Genomic DNA, 17,429 nt, shown 5'->3' with positions numbered 1-17,429 from the left:
AAACTATAAAACCGGTATATTAACCGATAAGGTATGAAAGCACTACGTCATAGTTGAGTAGATGGCGCTAATTTCAAATTTCAAAGAGAGAGCTTTCGATGGGCGACGCAAAGTAGGCGCCTGCTCGTAGGACTCCCGGCCCGGCCGAACTCCCGTTATAATGAAAACCACTTGTTGTCTGCGCGGGCAGTGCGCCGATCGCACGCCCTTCTACTAACGCGAATGTATAATTTTCACACTCGGACAAGATTTTGCATTAAGTGAACCGCAACAATAAAATAATTGTATTACTAGTGTACCTAATTAAAACAAATAAATTCACAAAATGTGCCTGAAAAATATATCGGTATATATTTACTTGGTAAGTTTAATGGAAACATAAAATTCTAACAAGACTATTAAGTACTTAAGTTACCTAATTAGATTTTATTCCTGGATTATTTTAAAATTAACAAACAGCTTATAAGGGTTACTAGGTACAATAATATAATCTAAATCTATTCAAAGTAATAGATAGAGTGTCTGTCTGTCTATTACCTTTCAAAACCCTTATTAACTGAAATTTTGTATAGACATAGTTTGCATCCCGGAAACGCATCTAGTTTTTATCATTTTAAAGTTCATACACGAATGACTGCGAAACTTAAACCTCATAATTGAATAATTTATTAAAAAGTAAACTTTCTGTAGCATTACATACATACCTACAGCTAGCTAGCACAAAATAAATTATTTTACCCAAGAGTTTTTTCTTTGCAAACGCCTTTCCGTTACAGCCAGGCGTTCAAATCGATAAAGTCTAAAAAGCTTTTATTAGCTTTCTAAGATGCAGACAAAAAGTAAAGATAGGTAATTTACAGTTACTTATTCCAAAAGCGCTGCAATTCCATAAAGTAGGTAGGTACATACTTACTCAAGTACAGAGAATCTTTTTGCTAAGTAAATCGATCTCATAACTTAATCTTAAAGAACCTATAAGTTTTAATACCTACTACCTACATGGTCGACTGACTCATTGCTCATGCATTCGGAGCGGACCGTTCAGGGAGATAGGTAAAAAATAGGAAACTGCGGGTGAAGTTTATCATCCGTTTACTGTTACGCGCAAGTTCTTCGTTGTCTTAGCGCATTATAACGTGTCATTAGTCAAAGGTGGCTGACCGAGATCTTGTAGAACTATAATAATTATTATGGCTTGCCAATCGTACGTCTATCAAATTTCTTTGAATTGGATGCAGAGTAGATTATAATAATTTATGGGATAATAATATATATTGATCCAAACATCTGAATCTTCTAAAAATATCAGGTAGAATACTAGCCTGGCCAAATACCTACCTAAAGGAATATCCAAGACGGATTGTTATAGATAGGTATAGGTAACTTGCAAGGTAGGTAGGTACTAATTAAAACCAGCTTCAACCAAATATCTTTGAAAGAAGTATTAAGTATTTGCAGCAAATAAAAAATAAGCAACAAATACAAAGAATAGGTAGGTAGGTACGTTTTATTATTTGATGCAATAAAATTTGGTCAACCGCGGTAGGTACCTACCTAATTAGGTACTACCTATACCCTCTTAGGTAAGTACCTAGAATTTAGCTTGATCGCACCCGATCATGTGCGAGACGTAGATGGACAAAGTTGTAGGCAAAATTTACCTCGCGATGGAATAGGATTATAGTTATATATAGGTAGGTACCTACTTACTATAGTTACCTACTTGACATTCAAACTAATTTCAGACGCATCATAATGGAGTCTAATGTGGTTGACCGAAATTCGCAAAACAAAATTCACAAAATAATCAGTGGATTTCCAGTAGGTATATGCGGGTAACATACCTACATGAGATGATAAAATTCGTATTGCGCGGAATAACGTAGAAATCTTTTATTTATTTTCACATTATAGGTACTTGTCACGTAAACTTTTCATCGAATGAGACTTTCACTGCTTTAAAACCTAAAACGTGAGGATGTTATCGAAATCAAGTCAAGAGTGAATAGGCATCTTCTAGGCAAGAGTACTTTATCTTAGACTGCATTGCATTACTTGCCAGCAGGTCAGAACTCTGATTGCAGCTAAGCTCTAGTCTATAAATTAAAATAAAATCAATTCAAAGGCAAGAATAGTTCTTTATCCTTCAACAATAAAACATAGATAACGTACCTAAGGTTGTTTAAAATGAAGGATATGAAGATTTTTGCTTCATGCTTGAGTCAAACATTTGCGTGCTTGACGCGTGATTAATGCGATTTTATATTTTTGCTTGGCGCGACGTTCGGACAGTGTTCGATGAATGAGAAAAGTGCCGTTTGCTTGATCAATCCGCTTGACAAGCGCATCAAGCAAAACAAAACTACGTGCTTGACGTCAAGTCGCTTGACCGTCTTGCCTACGTGCCCTCCATACGATCAATGGGCCTAAGAGACCGCAAGATACTTTCGCTACTTTTTCTTTATGTAGTTATAGTATATATTGTAGAATATACTACCTACCTATTTTCACTTTTGTACTAATCGATGACTCCGATGCGTTAAGCCTTTTCGATAAGAATAACAATGAGCTAGCCTACCTAACTCCCTGGGCAGGGTTATGGCATCTTATACTCATATTACCTATATCGTGATTTAATTCCTTTTATCTTCTAAATGCTCTTCTAAAATCTCGGCTGGGGAGCGTTCAGGAAGCTTCGAGCTTATTGTCCAAAATTCTTCAGTGCTTGAAGGCCAAAGTCTTCGAAAGTCGTGTCGCCAGTGACGACATATGGATCCGAGACATAGTCGCTAACTATGGGCCTCATAAGAAAGCTCAGAGTCACTCAGCGGGCGATGGAAGGAGCTATGCTTGGAGTTTCTCTACGTGATTAAATCAGAAATGAGGAGATCCGTAGGAGAATTAGAGTAGCCGACATAGCTCAACGGGTTGCGAAGCTGAAGTGGCAATGGGCAGGGCACACAGTTTGGAAAACCGATAGACGTTGGGATCCCAAGGTCTCACTTGGAAGACCCCCTCTAGGTGGACGGACGACATTAGACGAGTCACAGGGAGTCGCTGGATTCAGGTGGCGCAAGACCGTGGCGCGTGGAAGTCCCTACAAGAGACCTATGTCCAGCAGTGGACGTCTATCGGTTGATGATGATGATGATGATCTTCTAAATATTATATTATGTATTGTTAAAATTACAGAGGTCTTTAAAATTTTCTGAAATTGTGAGTGAAGTTGGTACAGATACCCTTAAATACATTGTTTTATTATGCTTAATCAATAATTGCGATTTGCGACACTTAAAAAAATACACAATCTGATGCGACAGTCGTGAAACGTGAACCTATTCACTTGACACCCATCTGGCGTTTCCAACAGTTCATTGACATGTCATGTACACTTGGCCTAGAAATGTGACACTGCCACTTTCTTCTTGAGGGCTTTTTACGATTCATCGCACATCACTACTTTTCTTAATTTCCCGGTATTTTTTAAAATTAAAAAATCAAAATCCAATATCTTTGTAATATTATTTCCGAACGAGTTATACCGTTTGTCCAAACTACAAACGGTAAATGCTTGGGTAAGTATTTTAGTCTTTTTAGGGTTCCGTACCTCAAAATGAAAAAGGAACCCTTATAGGTCACTTCGTTGTCTGTCTGACTGACTGCCTGTCTGTCTGTCTGTCAAGAAATCTATTGGGTATATATTTTATATTAAATTATATATAAATAAATAAAAAATGATTTATTTTGATACGACTCAGTAAAGCAGCAATGTAGGATCAACCAATGTCAAATGAGCTCGGTGGCTATCATTCAGTGTTAGAGTGTCTAACACTGAATGATACCCACCGTTAGGCGAATCATCTCGCAGGTCGTCGGTTATCTTAAAAAGATGCTGATTCCTTGTTGGTTGCTGTATAATGTCATGGACTTTTTTTTTTTTAATTCAGATGTACAAGTTTGCCCTTGACTGCAATTTCACCTGGTGGTAAATGATGATGCAGTCTAGAATGGAAGCGGGCTAACCTGGAAGGGGTTTGGCAGTTTTTAACCCATACCCTTTTGGTTTCTACACGGCATCGTATCGGAATGCTATAAATCGTTTGGCGGCACGGCTTTGCCGGTAGGGTGGTAACTAGCCTCCCACCAGACCAGACAAGAAAATTTTTTGAAATTACAAAATTGTGAATTTCCCCTGCCGGGAATCGAACCCGGGACCTCCCACGAATAAGACCACTGAGTTCACCACTAGGCCAGGGAGGTCTTCAAAAAACGCCTGCCTGACTTCCGCAAAGTGCTTCTGCTTCTATCCAATGAATCACAACCAAATAACAGCTTTCCAACCAGCGGTGTATGTTTTTGTACTTGTGCAAGACATAGGTATAGCATTTATGCTGAGTCGGGACCTTTTTTTTCGGTTTGTGCCACACATGACATAGTTTATTCCGGCGCTTCTTCTGCTTGAGGTCTTTTGACTTTACTGCTCAAGTATATAAGTAATGTGTGGCACTGCTTTAAAAAATAAACGTTTTTCTTTCTTTCTTTTCTTTCTTTCGTGCTAAGGGGCTAGTTCGGCTAGACCCATGAAAGGACCGGCATTGTTGTGTGTGGAACTGTGTCATTGGGGCACGAGCAGCCACGACACACATACCTACCTACCTTCTACGCTACAGCCTACAGTCACGACCGTCCGGTTTTGCGTGACCAGTTACTTTATGGTTTTGACTGCTTATTAATTTATTATAGCAACCTGTTTAAAATTTGTTATCTGTGAATAGAATAGAAGAGATTACAAAAATCAGTATCCATATTATTATAAATGCGAAAAGTGTGTTTGTTTGTTTGTTGGTACTAAGTAACAACAGGTGTGATGACCTCCGTGGCGAAGTGGTGAGCGCTGTTGTCTTATAGATGGGAGGGTGGTTCGATTCCCGGCATCATACATAATTTCAGTATGTATGTCTCTGGTCTGGTCTCGTGAGATGCTAGACCCGTGCAAAGTGGTGCCGCCAAGCAATTTAGCGTTCCGGTACAATATTGTGTAAAAACCAATAGCCATACCTTACCTTACCTACCCCTTCCAAGTTAACTTCCAGTACCTTACCTATTACATTTTTTTTTATCAATTTCCAGGCTACGGTGGCGGTTTGCGTGGTCGGCGATTGCGGGCCGCGACTGAAATATGCCTGGGGAGACGCACTCGAAGGCACTGACTGCCCTGGGCCTGATGGCACGCCTTATCCTAGGTAAGAAAGAAAAACGTTTATTTTTGAAAGCTGTGCCACACATTCTATGCCAGTTAGTTATATAGTAGGTATTTAAGTCTCCATACAAAGTGTTTAAACAAAGTGTTAACTATAAGCTGAAGTTAGGACTTAGGAGTGACTCCTATTCTGTGCACTTATAGCAGAGACAACGAAAAGATCTGTGGCCGTGGATAATCGATGCCGCGATGTCATGGAGTTAATTAATTTAAAGATCCAGTTTTTATTATTTAACGTTTTATCACTTCTTAGTTCTTGTCACACTCAGAGGTTCTTTATAATTCGCTACTTGCTTGTGAAAGTTCCGTCATAATCGGATCAGCCGTTCTGAAGATTAGCCCGGACACATAGACAATTTAAAAACGTGTGTTTGGTGTATCTTTTCTTAGGTAGTTAGGTAGTTAGTTCGTTCGTATCGTTTAAATACCTATATTTTTGTAAGTAGGTTATCTAATTCTCGTTGCATACCTACCTACTAAATAAATGAGCTGAATATCATTTAATCAATGGTTTGACCGATGACAAAGTTACGATTCTCGAACTTACTGCTACAGAATTAAGAGTCACATTGCCAATTCACCGCTAAAGATATTTGGATAAAACGCGTTATATGGACGGGCGAGAGAGACGCTTTGACTAAGTCAATATGCGTCTTTCTCCAGCGCGCTGTGCGATCGTGGGCCGTCGGGCAATCTCGTTTTGACCTGGCAATGTCATGATAGCGTTAGCAGACTCGACAGAGCTGTGTAGTGCCCGCTCCTTGAGGTTATTACGCGTAATAACAAGTTTTTATCTTGCAAAGGTCCATAACGTCTATATTGTTCTGTAAATTTTCATTTGAATATAACTTGAATCAAACACGATGTCGGGCGACGTTGATCGGGAATTATTCTACCAACGAGTTAATGAAACACTCCTAAGCGTGACCGCGCCGAACACGTTCCTACAAACGGCAGTAAAATACACAAGACTCATCGAACAAGTGAAAAACGCGAAAACGAAAACAAAGAAGACACCAGCAGACTACCGTCGAATCAAAAGGTTCGACGTTTTGAACACGCCGGACGGCGAAAGACTCATTGTGGCGCCATCACCCGGACAAAAAAACCAACAGCTTTTCGTCAAATTAGAGGAGATATACGACATTATACGAGAATACCACTTGAGGATGAACCACGCAGGCAGATCGCGATTGATGACTGCAATAAAATTGAAGTACAGAAACATTACGACTTCAATTGTCATGCTTTATTTGTCGCTTTGTGAAGGGTGCAAAACTAAAGTGATTCGACGGAGCAAGATCCCACGAACTGATATACAAGCTTCACAAGAAGTCTTTGACTCCTCGCCAATAGGACATAATTTTAAAGTAGAGTTAAAAATTGATCCTCTAGGAACTAGCGGAAATAGCGCCAGGGATGACATTTCTGATTGTGATTTACAAGAAAGCTTTGATGAAGACGACAAGCTGTATCCAGAACTGTATTCGCGCGGGCAAATGGATATATTAGACGTTACAGTGGCGAAAAACGAAAGCTATAAATATCTAATGGTCTACAGAAACCTGGTTACAAACTACATCCATTTGAAGCCTTTAAAAACTATTAACGTTGACGAGACGGTTGAAGCTCTTTTGGAAATATTCCTAGTATTCGGCGCGCCTAACGTTTTACAGTCAAAAAATGGAGTATCTGTAACGAAACAAATCTGCCGACGGATGTATACCGCGTTCCCGGAAATAAAAGTGGTTAGTGCTGACAACAAGCAGGATATAACCAGTTTCGAAGGCCAGAATAACGAGCATATACTGAGGATGATAGGTGATTGGCTGAAGAAGAATAGTTCTATGAAATGGTATCAAGGGGTCAAGTATGTCCAATACGTTCTAAACAGTACATTTAATATAAAACTCCGGAGAACACCTAGCGAGGCAATTTTTGGTTATAATCCAAGGAGAGGTGTAGCAACATTCATGACGCGGGTTGAATACGACCATCTTCACACTGAAACTGATTTAAAGATAGCTCTAAAAGAGAAAGAATCAGGAAAAAATCCTGAGCAATTAATGTTGGAAGAATCTCTAATACCTTCTTGCAGCTTTATCAAATCTGAGCCGGGTAATGTTGACAATAGCCTCGATGGCGAAAGAATGGACGATGACAATGAACCTGAACTCTCAGAATAACGTGTTCACCTGCAATTAAATTAAAATTACTTTAAATAATTCTTTTAATTTTAGTATATTTTCCTTTAAATTGCTACAGGGAATCGCAAATAAAAATGTCTAAGTAAAAAATAATATTTATTGAGACAATTTTATTTTTGCCCTTTGCTTACGGAATGCGGTTTTATTAGCTACTGTTGAATGATCTGATTCAAGGTCCCAAGTTGTGCTTCAGCTTATTTCATTTATAACTAAGCAACAATTTCAATCAAATGACATTATCATCCAGTAGATACAGTACGCGGCAGAAAGTAATGTACATCGGCCTTTAGAATGACATTTCGGCTTTGTAGAGCGTTGTCTCTGTCACTCATATCAAATTTTTTTCGTTTTGTCGGTCTCCACGACAGAGACAACGCTCTACAATAATCTGCTTTCTCTTTCTAAAGGTCGATGTACATTACTTACCTACTGTACCTACCTAAGTTTACAGTTCATCAGTCATTCGTCATCATCATTAATGATTATCTGAATGGGCTGAAGCAGACCCTATTGTCTAAAATAAATCCTAATAGGTATGTAATTCTTGAGGTACCTAATTTGTAATTTGACGACCTCCCTGGCGCAGTGGTAAGCGCTGTGGTCTTATTAGTGGGAGGTCCCGGGTTCGATTCCTGGCTGGGATTTGGAATTTTATAATTTCTAAACTTCTGGTCTGGTCTGGTGGGAGGCCTCGGCCGTGGCTTGTTACCACCTTACCGGCAAAGCCGTGCCGCCAAGCAATTTAGCGTTCCGGTACGATGCCGTGTAGAAACCAAAGGTATGGGTTTAATAAAAACTGCCATACTCCCTCCAGGTTAGCCCGCTCCCACCTTAGACTGCATCGTCACTTACCATCAGGTGAGATTGCAGTCAAGGGCTAACTTGTATCTAAAAAAAGGTATCAAAATCAATTTTTTAAATTGATAAATAATCTAACAAGTACCTACCTAACTCGTAAAAATTATACTTATTTAGTTTTCAGCATTTCAACTCTAGTCAATTTTCCGTAATCACTAATCGCAAAAAGAAGGCGCGAAACTTTTCCCACGCTCGAACAATGGCGGCAAATGGAGATAATTTTGATATCGCATTAAACTTACTCGTGAGCGTAAACTAATCTAACTACAGCAAGAGGTAACGGGTCCGTGAGAACTTCCCCAAGATGTTTGAATAAATGATTCCGTTGAGTGAAAATAACGGTATTAGGTTCTATAGCGTCAATCTTATGTCAGTGCAGTCTCTTAAAAAGTAGTGCCTGTAAACTTTACCACAAGCCTTTACGCGTGGTTGAAGAAAACCACAGAATATTTTTAATAGCAACTTCCAGATAGGTGGATACATAATGATCACTCCGCAAAGACGTTTAAATACTTTTGTTACGATGTTGCAAAGTGCAATTCATACAGCGCTGCGGCTGCGGCCAAAAATTTTATAATTGCCTTTCTTTCTATCGCGTTAACTCTTATCTTATCTCCCTTTCTTGTGATCAGATGTTAATCTATAACCATGGACCTGTAAATACTGTCTATAATATTACCTTCTTGGTACCTGCTTACTTTAAAACATCTCAATAAAAGATGGCGACCTCAAAACAGCTGTTCTGTTTGGTTGAAAGTTTAAAATTAACTTAAATACCTACGCACGGAAGTCACACGAACCTTCCGTCCGAAAAAGATCTGGATAACTTTGAAGGCTTCAATTTTTGTGTTTTGTTCTAGACACCTAGTGAACCGAGCCTTAAAATCCTCATGGGGTCAGACGCGGCAAGGCAGAGCGGCTCGAACGCTAGACCCAGCATTGATGCGCAGGGCCTTGCTGGATGCCCACGCTGGTTATTCGGAAGGCGTTGTTAAACCTCAGAGCAGCAACAGAACTGGTGAGATATAATATTATTATTATTAACTCGTGGTAAAAAAGCCGGCCAAGTGAGAGTCAGTCTCGCGCACCGAGGGTTCCGTAGGACAGTCGTATTTTTTCGTCATTTTGCACGATAAATCAAAAACCATAGTTTTTGATTTATCGTATTCATAAAAATACATAAAAATCTGTTTTAGAATCCATAGGTGAAGCCCTTTCATACGACACCCCATTTGATATAGTTATCTTACTTTGACAATTGAAAATACTAATTATTAGTTCAAGACCACAATTTAATTTTTTTTGTGTGATGTAACCACAAATTCACGCTTTTCAGATGTTTCCCCTAATGTGTACTATAAGACCTGCCTATCTGCCAAATTTCATGATTCTACGTCAACGGGAAGTACCCTGTAGGTTTATTGACAGACAGACAGACGTACAGACAGACAGACAACAAAGTGATCCTAAACGGAACGTTTTTCCTTTTGAGGTACGAAACCAGTTAATTGGGAGTCTGACTCGCACACGTACATATGGTTCTGTATCATCGTACAAGATAACTAGTACGCGACTGGCCAAGATGGCTATCGGGGAGGGAACGCCCCGCACACCCGCACAGCCCCCGCGCTAACACGCTGCGGGCGAGGAAAGTCGTTTCGTCGTCGTTTTCATTAGACCGATAAGTTAGTAGGCAGATAAATTTCCTACGTAGCTTCATTTAAGTACGTACCTACTCGTACCTACATTATGTTGCATCCAGTTGCATCTATCTCTGAACAACGTTGCGCTGATTTCAAACCGGCTCGGCATCATTACGTCGACATGCAGGCGGGCAGGGAATATTATGTGTGTCGTTTAAACTTCCTCATTTTACTGCATTCTCTTCACTCTAAGTGGCAACCGTTTTTATTGCTTCAGCTTCTTTTGTAATTACCATAATCGGCGGCAATGATACTGGGCACGCTGGGTTTCTTGGCGTGCATACTTTTAATACAGTACAACGTGAGACAGAGTATAGTCTGATGCCTTTGACCTCGTGGAAAATGCCGACCCACGATGACCCCTTCTCATACAGTGCGACAAGGCATCTTGGCGCGTGGTGAAAATCGGAACTAACCTTGCCGTTAAGTGTCCCCTTTGTTCTTGTTTGAATATTCTAAGCCTTTATTCTCCAACAGCGCCCCCATGTCAATATCATTGAAGTGCCAAGAGAGCCTTCTCGCACTGTACCTGCACCTGCTGCTCGATTGCGGTAGAATGACAGCTACAATGTCACGATCGCAATCACCTCTGATTGGTTGGCGCTCGCTCACTATAATAAACTCACTATAAACTATAATAAACTCACAAAGAAACTCGCTCGTAATAATGATTGATGCAGGTTATACGAAATCGACCAACTGATCTCTCTTTGACAGTGTTGGATTGCCCTCCTATCGGACTATTACCAGTGAGGGAATAAGTTATACCACCCCCCGTTGTTAGCTAGTCTTCGATAAAATATACGGCCGTGGCCAAAATTCGTTCAGGAAGAATTAATCGCCTAGCTTAGTCTTGTCACATTCCAGCTCGCGCCTCAAATAATCTACCAGGGTTGACACCGGGCAACACAAACTCATGCGGTGGAACCCGGCTGTGTCGCACGCGGTACAACACGACAGCGCCGATGTACGGCGTTTCGCTGACGTCGGGCCAACCCGTCACCATCGTGCAGAAGTTCCCCGACCTTCTGCAGCAGGTCGTATTCGAAGTTTGCGAGTAAGTGTCACTGATTACCTACTATCAATTAGAGCCTCAACAGCTCAACGGGTAAAGAAGTGGACTGAAAACCGAAAGGTCGACGGATCAAACCCCGCCCGTTGCACTATTGTCGTACCTACTCCTAGCACAAGCTTGACGCTTAGTTGGAGAGGAAAGGGGAATATTAGTCACTAGAGGATGCCCGCGACTTCGTCCGCGTGGATTTAGTTTTTAAAAATCCCGTGGGAACTCTTTGTTTTTCCGGGATAAAAAGTAGCATATGTCCTTCCCCGTGATGCAAGCTATCTCTGTACCAAATTTCATCAAAATCGGTTGAACGGTTGAGCCGTGAAAAGCTAGCAGACAGACAGACAGACAGACACACTTTCGCATTTATAATATTAGTATGAATTTATCATGGCTAATATTCTTTATTAAAGAAGACGAAAGAAGAAATCTGCTATGTGTACAGTACGCGGGCGAAAGTAATCGGCCTTTAGAATGACATTTCGGCTTAGTAGAGCGTTGTCTCTGTCACTCATACTCATACCTATATGACGGCTTGTCGGTCTCAATGACAGAGACAGTGCTTTACAAATCTGCTATCTCCTTCTAAAGCACAATGTACATTACGTTCCGCCGCGGACTGTACGGTAGTGCATCGGGAGTCGGGACAATCCATCACCATCGGGATAGTATCGGGTTGTCCCGACGACGTTAGCGACAGCCGACACGCTCTTGCAGAAGTTCATGTACTATAAATAACTATCTAAGAACTAAGAAACCATTTTATGTTCTTTCATCTCTATTATCTTAGGGTGAGTCCAGATTAAGTAACATAATCCTATAGTACAAAGTTGCATTGCTCATTCAAAGTTAACTCTTTCTTTTGTGAAAATGTAAGCGAGAGAGCTAAATATATTATATTTAGCTCTCTCTCTCGGTAGCGTTCGCCGTTCGTATTGACTATATTGATAAAAGCGCTTTATTTTAGTATGCAGCAGGAAAGAATTAAATTAAATTTTAGAAAGAAAAATAATCTGCAGCATAATTTATACATTTAACTTTAGAAAGAGATAATCAGTAGCATCAACTTCATAGAGCGTCGTCTCTGTATATATGTGACATTTTGTGGCTGACATAATATTAATCTCAAATATTTTTGATAGCAGCTTTATCTGCGCTCTGCAGGTATGCATTGCGCCTTACCAGATCTAATTAGATTTTTCAATTATTTGGCTCAATTTGAAAATTTTAAATTTTGACTCAAGAAACAACGTATTTTTTTTTTTTTTTTTTTTTTTTTTTTAAATATTTATTGTATTATATGAAAAATACATCTAAATTCTAATTGACCCAAGAAATTGAACCTGCGATATCCCACTTATAAGGCCACAATACATACTACTGCGCAAAAAATATTAATTAGTTTATTGTTTCTTTCCAGGTCAAGCGAGTGCTCGGTAGTACGGGGTTCGTGTACCCAGACGTACGTGCCTTATTTGTTCCTCGTGCTGCCATTAGGCCCAGTCACACTGACGGGGCAAGACTACGTACTGGTCGAGTCGGGGTGTGTTTGCAGGCCTGATCCTATCCCGTAGCTTGTAGTGTGAACTAGGCCTTAGATTACTGGCAATGTTGATAGAATTCGAGCGTCCAAGCACTTGAGCATAGAAATATAGTGGACCTTAACATCTTGTATAAAGCTTAACTTCGTCCATACATCTACAGCCAGCGCTCGAAGTGGAAACCTTGTGATAAAATCGATGGTATTGGATTTTTGACGTTCAATCAAGATTCCTAAGGTTCATTATCTTCTGAGGTTATTGTGTTTCGACTAACTTATTCTATCAACGTTGATTACGGCGGGTGTCCAACCAACCCAAAAGGGATTTGACATAGCAAGTTCTCCGGGCGCGCGTTTTTGGGTTCACCCTATACACGCACAGGTGAGTGCCTCGAATCGAACCCTGGACCACTCTAATAGGATGCCATCGACGACTTTTAATCATTAGGCTATCATCACTTTTTTATTTAAAAATGAAAGTTTAAACAAACCAAAAGGTTGTGAAATTAATATTGGGATAATCCATTAATTAAAGAAAATATGTTACGTAATCTGAACACACCCTAAGGTAATAGAGACGATAGGTGTAAAATGTATACACGCATAGTATCCAATATCTGTGACAATCTAGGACCTGATTTTCTAAATCAAGAAATCAGCTGTAGGAATAATACCGAACTTCAAGCATTTTTTGTCATTCAAAACCTAACTACCACCTTTTCTTCAAATATTGCGTTAAATAGGTACTTGCAAGATATTATCATTTGGATATCTAGAGTTTAAAAGCTGAGTTAATCTTCTTAAATGTATAAAAGAAAAAGGTGACTGACTGTGTAACTGACTACCAACGCACAGCTCAAACTACTGGACGGATCGGACTGAAATTTGGCTTGCAGATAGCCATCTATTGAGAAAGGATTTTTATAAATTCAACCCCTAAGGGCGTAAAATAGGGGTTCAGAGTTTGTGTAGTTCACGTGGACGAAGTCACGAGCTTAAGGTAGTTATAATTAAAGCCTTATACCATCTGTTCTCTTGTGTGTAGATTATTAGTTGAATGTTATTACTACTAGGTATATTTGTTTATTTAAAAACGACGAGTCATTAATTTGAAGGTTTGAGATAGACTAGACCTGTCGCCATACTACAAACTATAAAACATTTAATACAAAGTAGGTACTTACATATTTGATTTAAATATCTACTCGTGTGATGGAATGCTATGCTTTGTTTGACCGTAGGTATATTTCTTTTATGTTGTTTCCTAGTAAGGAAATTTAAAAGGTTGGACACCCTCATTAAGTTTATTGTATAGTAGATATAGATTAATAATATTATGCTCAAAATAATACGAATTTAATTTATTAAAAATTTAATGCAACTTGAGATCGATGCAATTAACCTGTTTTATTTTTGTTAGACAATATTAAAATATAAAATAGAAAATGAAAATTACTATTTTTAGAGATATATTTATAAAACTATTATATACTTAAATTGTTAAATAAAAGCATTTTCTATAAATGCATTTTTTTAAATAATAATATTTTTTTGTGATAGTAGGTATGCCATTAGGTGCACGCAGTATACTTTTCAATGATGGAAATGCGTGTTAATTTAGCAGCAAGATTCGGCCAAGTCAATGGAACCGAAGAAATGCTATACTCCTTATACTGCTGACACCATTTGCATAACTACAGTACTAGAAAATGTGACTTTTTGCCGGTCTTGCGCCTCCAGAGGGTCTTGTGGATCATACAGCTGCGTGCGATCTCCTAAATCAAAAAAGTAGGGTAGATAGATATTTTGAGTGCCTTGATATTTTGGGACAGTGTTATTTTGAACAAGTTAATATTTGTTTTGTATTTATTATTTATAAAAATATTGAAAAGACAAATGTAATAGGTGGTACCTAGACCTATTTATTTTGTTACAATATAGATTAACGGGGCATCCAGACTGTAAAACATAATAATAATTAATGTTATAGCAAAGGTTATACCTACGTAACGTTGACCAAACTACATGTTATGCAGTGAAATTTATATAAAATGTTACATAATCTGGACGAACCCTTAATTGTACCTAGTTCTTTTGGGGTTCTTCTACTCAAATAAGTGGAAATGTTGAAGACTGGTTCGAATTTGACGTAAAAAAATATAATATTCCAAAATAGTATTTCATTCGGGTTCTTTAATTTATTAAACTTTATAGACTGAATTGTTAATGTAAATTTATTCTTTATTCTTTAAATTATTATTGATATGATAATAGATTTGCAGATTATTTAAATGTTACATAAGTCCCGCAAGTTGCTATTGTGCTGGAACCATGTCTCATTATCATCGAAGTGACATCATTTTGACGTCATTCTTCAGTCTAGTGCTGACGTCACTAAAATGGCGGCCACGAGCATTATCAATTTGCGGGACTTATACCTAGCGCCTTTACTTTTTAAGTGTCGTCAAAGCAACGAATGTAACAAAGAATTAAAAATTAATAAAATATTTCGATTACGTTTCATTTATTAATAATACCTACTTAATAATAGGTAAAAACATACTTATTATTCGCATACTATACCTACCTTACCTACCTGCTCTTATCTCAACCGAAAAATAAGGTAGAAGCCCAGCAGCCCGTATAATTTTATTTTTATATCGAGTGCATTGCCCTTTTAATATCTATACTTTTAATTTTATCCTGATGTTTTTTTCAATCTTTCATCTTAATCAAAAGATAGGTAGGGGAAAGCAGGTAGGATTCGTACACTTTTTACTCTAGGTCATGTAAAAACAAAACTAATGAATATTTCAAAATAATTTCAACGCTGCTGGATTACCTAGTTATCTGGCTTTAATTATAGTGTAGTTCAGTGTTGATGCAAAGTAAGATGACAAAGCTATGATGAATTTCCCAAAAAATGGAAATCGTACGAAAGCACCCCACACGCGAGGTAGCTTCGTACATCGACTAGGGTACATTCGTACATAGTGGGGAGCCTTCGTACACAGCAATTAAAAAGGCTATTTTATATGAAATTAAACATTTATTGATATCAAAATTAACACAGAATCAACCTTACACATAGTAATAATTAACAATATGGTGTATACAAACAATTTGTTACAATTTAAGTCATTCATTAATCAACATTCAAATTTACCGTTATAGTAACTCGCGTTTCATCTCTTTAGCCTTCTGTTTTCTCTCTTGTTCTTCTTTTTTCATCTTTTTTGCTCTTTTCTTTTCTATCAGTCTATTTTTTTCGGGATTATATGTTAAATCCTTAATTTTTCTAATACTTTTCCTTTCTTTGTGTCTTTTTAGGTGCATTCTCATTCACTTTAGGCTAAGGTTGCATAATTTCTGGCGTCATCATCCCACAGTTGATGTAGATGGTGATGGAGGTGGCAATCTTGATGATAGATCTTGTTGAGTAAGAGTTATTTCTTTGGGAGTTGAATTGGGATAGCGCCTATGTCAAAAATAAACGATTTCTTAGTAATTATTATTAAACAGAGGGTCTTCCAAATTTCGTGAAATCCACGTCCATTGTAAGTTTTAACCATTCTAAACTGATTCTAAATTGTCACGTCAATGAGTACGTCAAATGTTTATGACGTCATATCTATGTATATCTTTAATACAAGCTGCCATACTAAGCCAGCGTTTTGACGTTTGATAAGAAGTTGCTAATTTGACTTATAGCGCAGCTCACGACAGGTATGAAACTTGTAAAAAAACATCGAGGTTTCACCCACACAGGCAGGCGTCAAATGTCGCCTATATTTGACGCTCGGTAGGCTATGAAACTACTAGGTATTTTTGATTTAACGACACCCCTAGCCTAATATTTAGCAGATGTCGATTTCAGGATCAAACCGAGAGTTTCTTCACTCTTAGTTCTACTCTGCTAGTGTAGGCACCACCACTATTTGTTGCATGTTATCATCTGGGAGTGGTTTAGAATTGGAATCCCATAACCCAGTTAGTGCAAAAACGATCTGAACTCACGCGGGGTGCATTCGTAAAGTACGAATCCACCCCACTCCTAACTGCACGAAGGTACCCCAACCAAAAAAATCAAATAATAAATTTAAAATAAAAATAACGGTGAAGGTTATCCCAAAATTAATGTTTACACATGAATCTAAGGCACTTATCCAAAGACTATTTTATGTTACTTTAACAATTTGAGCCAAGCTTATTACGAATTAATGTCGTCAAAGATGAGTCGAAAAATTATTTTCGCGGTGTGAAAACACGTTTTGACTTATTCTAAAAAAACTGACTGTTGTACAGCCACTGCACTTAGCTGTGAGCTTATGAATATGAGCGGGCCTCACATATACAAAAACACAAACGCGTCACCATGTAGCATAGTGTAGATATGACTGTTGTACGAATGCTCCCTCTGTACGAATCCTACCTGCTTTCCCCTAAGGATACTTACCTTACGGATTAATTAAATATCACTTGCTTTAACGGTGAAGGAAAACATCATGAGGAAACCTGCATGCCTGAGAGTTCTCCATAATGTTCTCAAAGGTGTGTGAAGTCTACCAATCTGCACATGTTCAGCGTGGTAGACTTGCGTTGCGTGCGTTGGCGTTATTCTAGATCGATAATATCGCGCCTGTGTGGGGGAGCCTTAAATATTTGTATGGCGCGGAAACAAATATTATTTTGTGTGCAATTTTGGTGAGATTTTCATTATGCATTGGATGTTTCGGTAGGTACAATTTATCTACGTAACTTTTAGAATGATAATCGTAGCTATAAGCCAGGTACA

General features: G+C 38.5%; 2 protein-coding genes across 2 annotated transcripts; both read left to right on the top strand.

Annotated features, from left to right (window-relative positions):
* Positions 1–48: 48 nt before the first annotated feature.
* LOC117982068 (uncharacterized) lies at positions 49–13,801 on the top strand. Its single transcript, XM_034968352.2, has 6 exons — positions 49–361; positions 5,131–5,243; positions 9,186–9,343; positions 10,896–11,085; positions 12,515–13,218; positions 13,680–13,801. The coding sequence occupies exons 1-5, from the start codon at positions 326–328 to the stop codon at positions 12,666–12,668; spliced, it is 651 nt and encodes a 216-aa protein (XP_034824243.1). The 5' UTR covers positions 49–325; the 3' UTR covers positions 12,669–13,218; positions 13,680–13,801.
* Positions 6,005–7,563, top strand: LOC138402320 (KRAB-A domain-containing protein 2-like). Its single transcript, XM_069498545.1, has one exon. The coding sequence runs from the start codon at positions 6,124–6,126 to the stop codon at positions 7,444–7,446; it is 1,323 nt and encodes a 440-aa protein (XP_069354646.1). The 5' UTR covers positions 6,005–6,123; the 3' UTR covers positions 7,447–7,563.
* Positions 13,802–17,429: the final 3,628 nt, after the last annotated feature.

This window comes from Maniola hyperantus, chromosome 5, assembly GCF_902806685.2.
Source record: "Maniola hyperantus chromosome 5, iAphHyp1.2, whole genome shotgun sequence".
Lineage (NCBI taxonomy): Eukaryota > Metazoa > Arthropoda > Insecta > Lepidoptera > Nymphalidae > Maniola > Maniola hyperantus.
This window is presented reverse-complemented; position numbering and strand designations above follow the sequence as displayed.

Excerpts from the sequence above, each read along its gene's own strand:
- LOC117982068 (XM_034968352.2), top strand. The coding sequence starts at position 326 with ATGTGCCTGAAAAATATATCGGTATATATTTACTTG. Across the intron at positions 5,244-9,185 it reads GATGGCACGCCTTATCCTAG|ACACCTAGTGAACCGAGCCT; the intron begins GTAAGAAAGAAA and ends GTTTTGTTCTAG. Across the intron at positions 11,086-12,514 it reads GTCGTATTCGAAGTTTGCGA|GTCAAGCGAGTGCTCGGTAG; the intron begins GTAAGTGTCACT and ends GTTTCTTTCCAG.
- LOC138402320 (XM_069498545.1), top strand. The coding sequence starts at position 6,124 with ATGTCGGGCGACGTTGATCGGGAATTATTCTACCAACGAGTTAATGAA.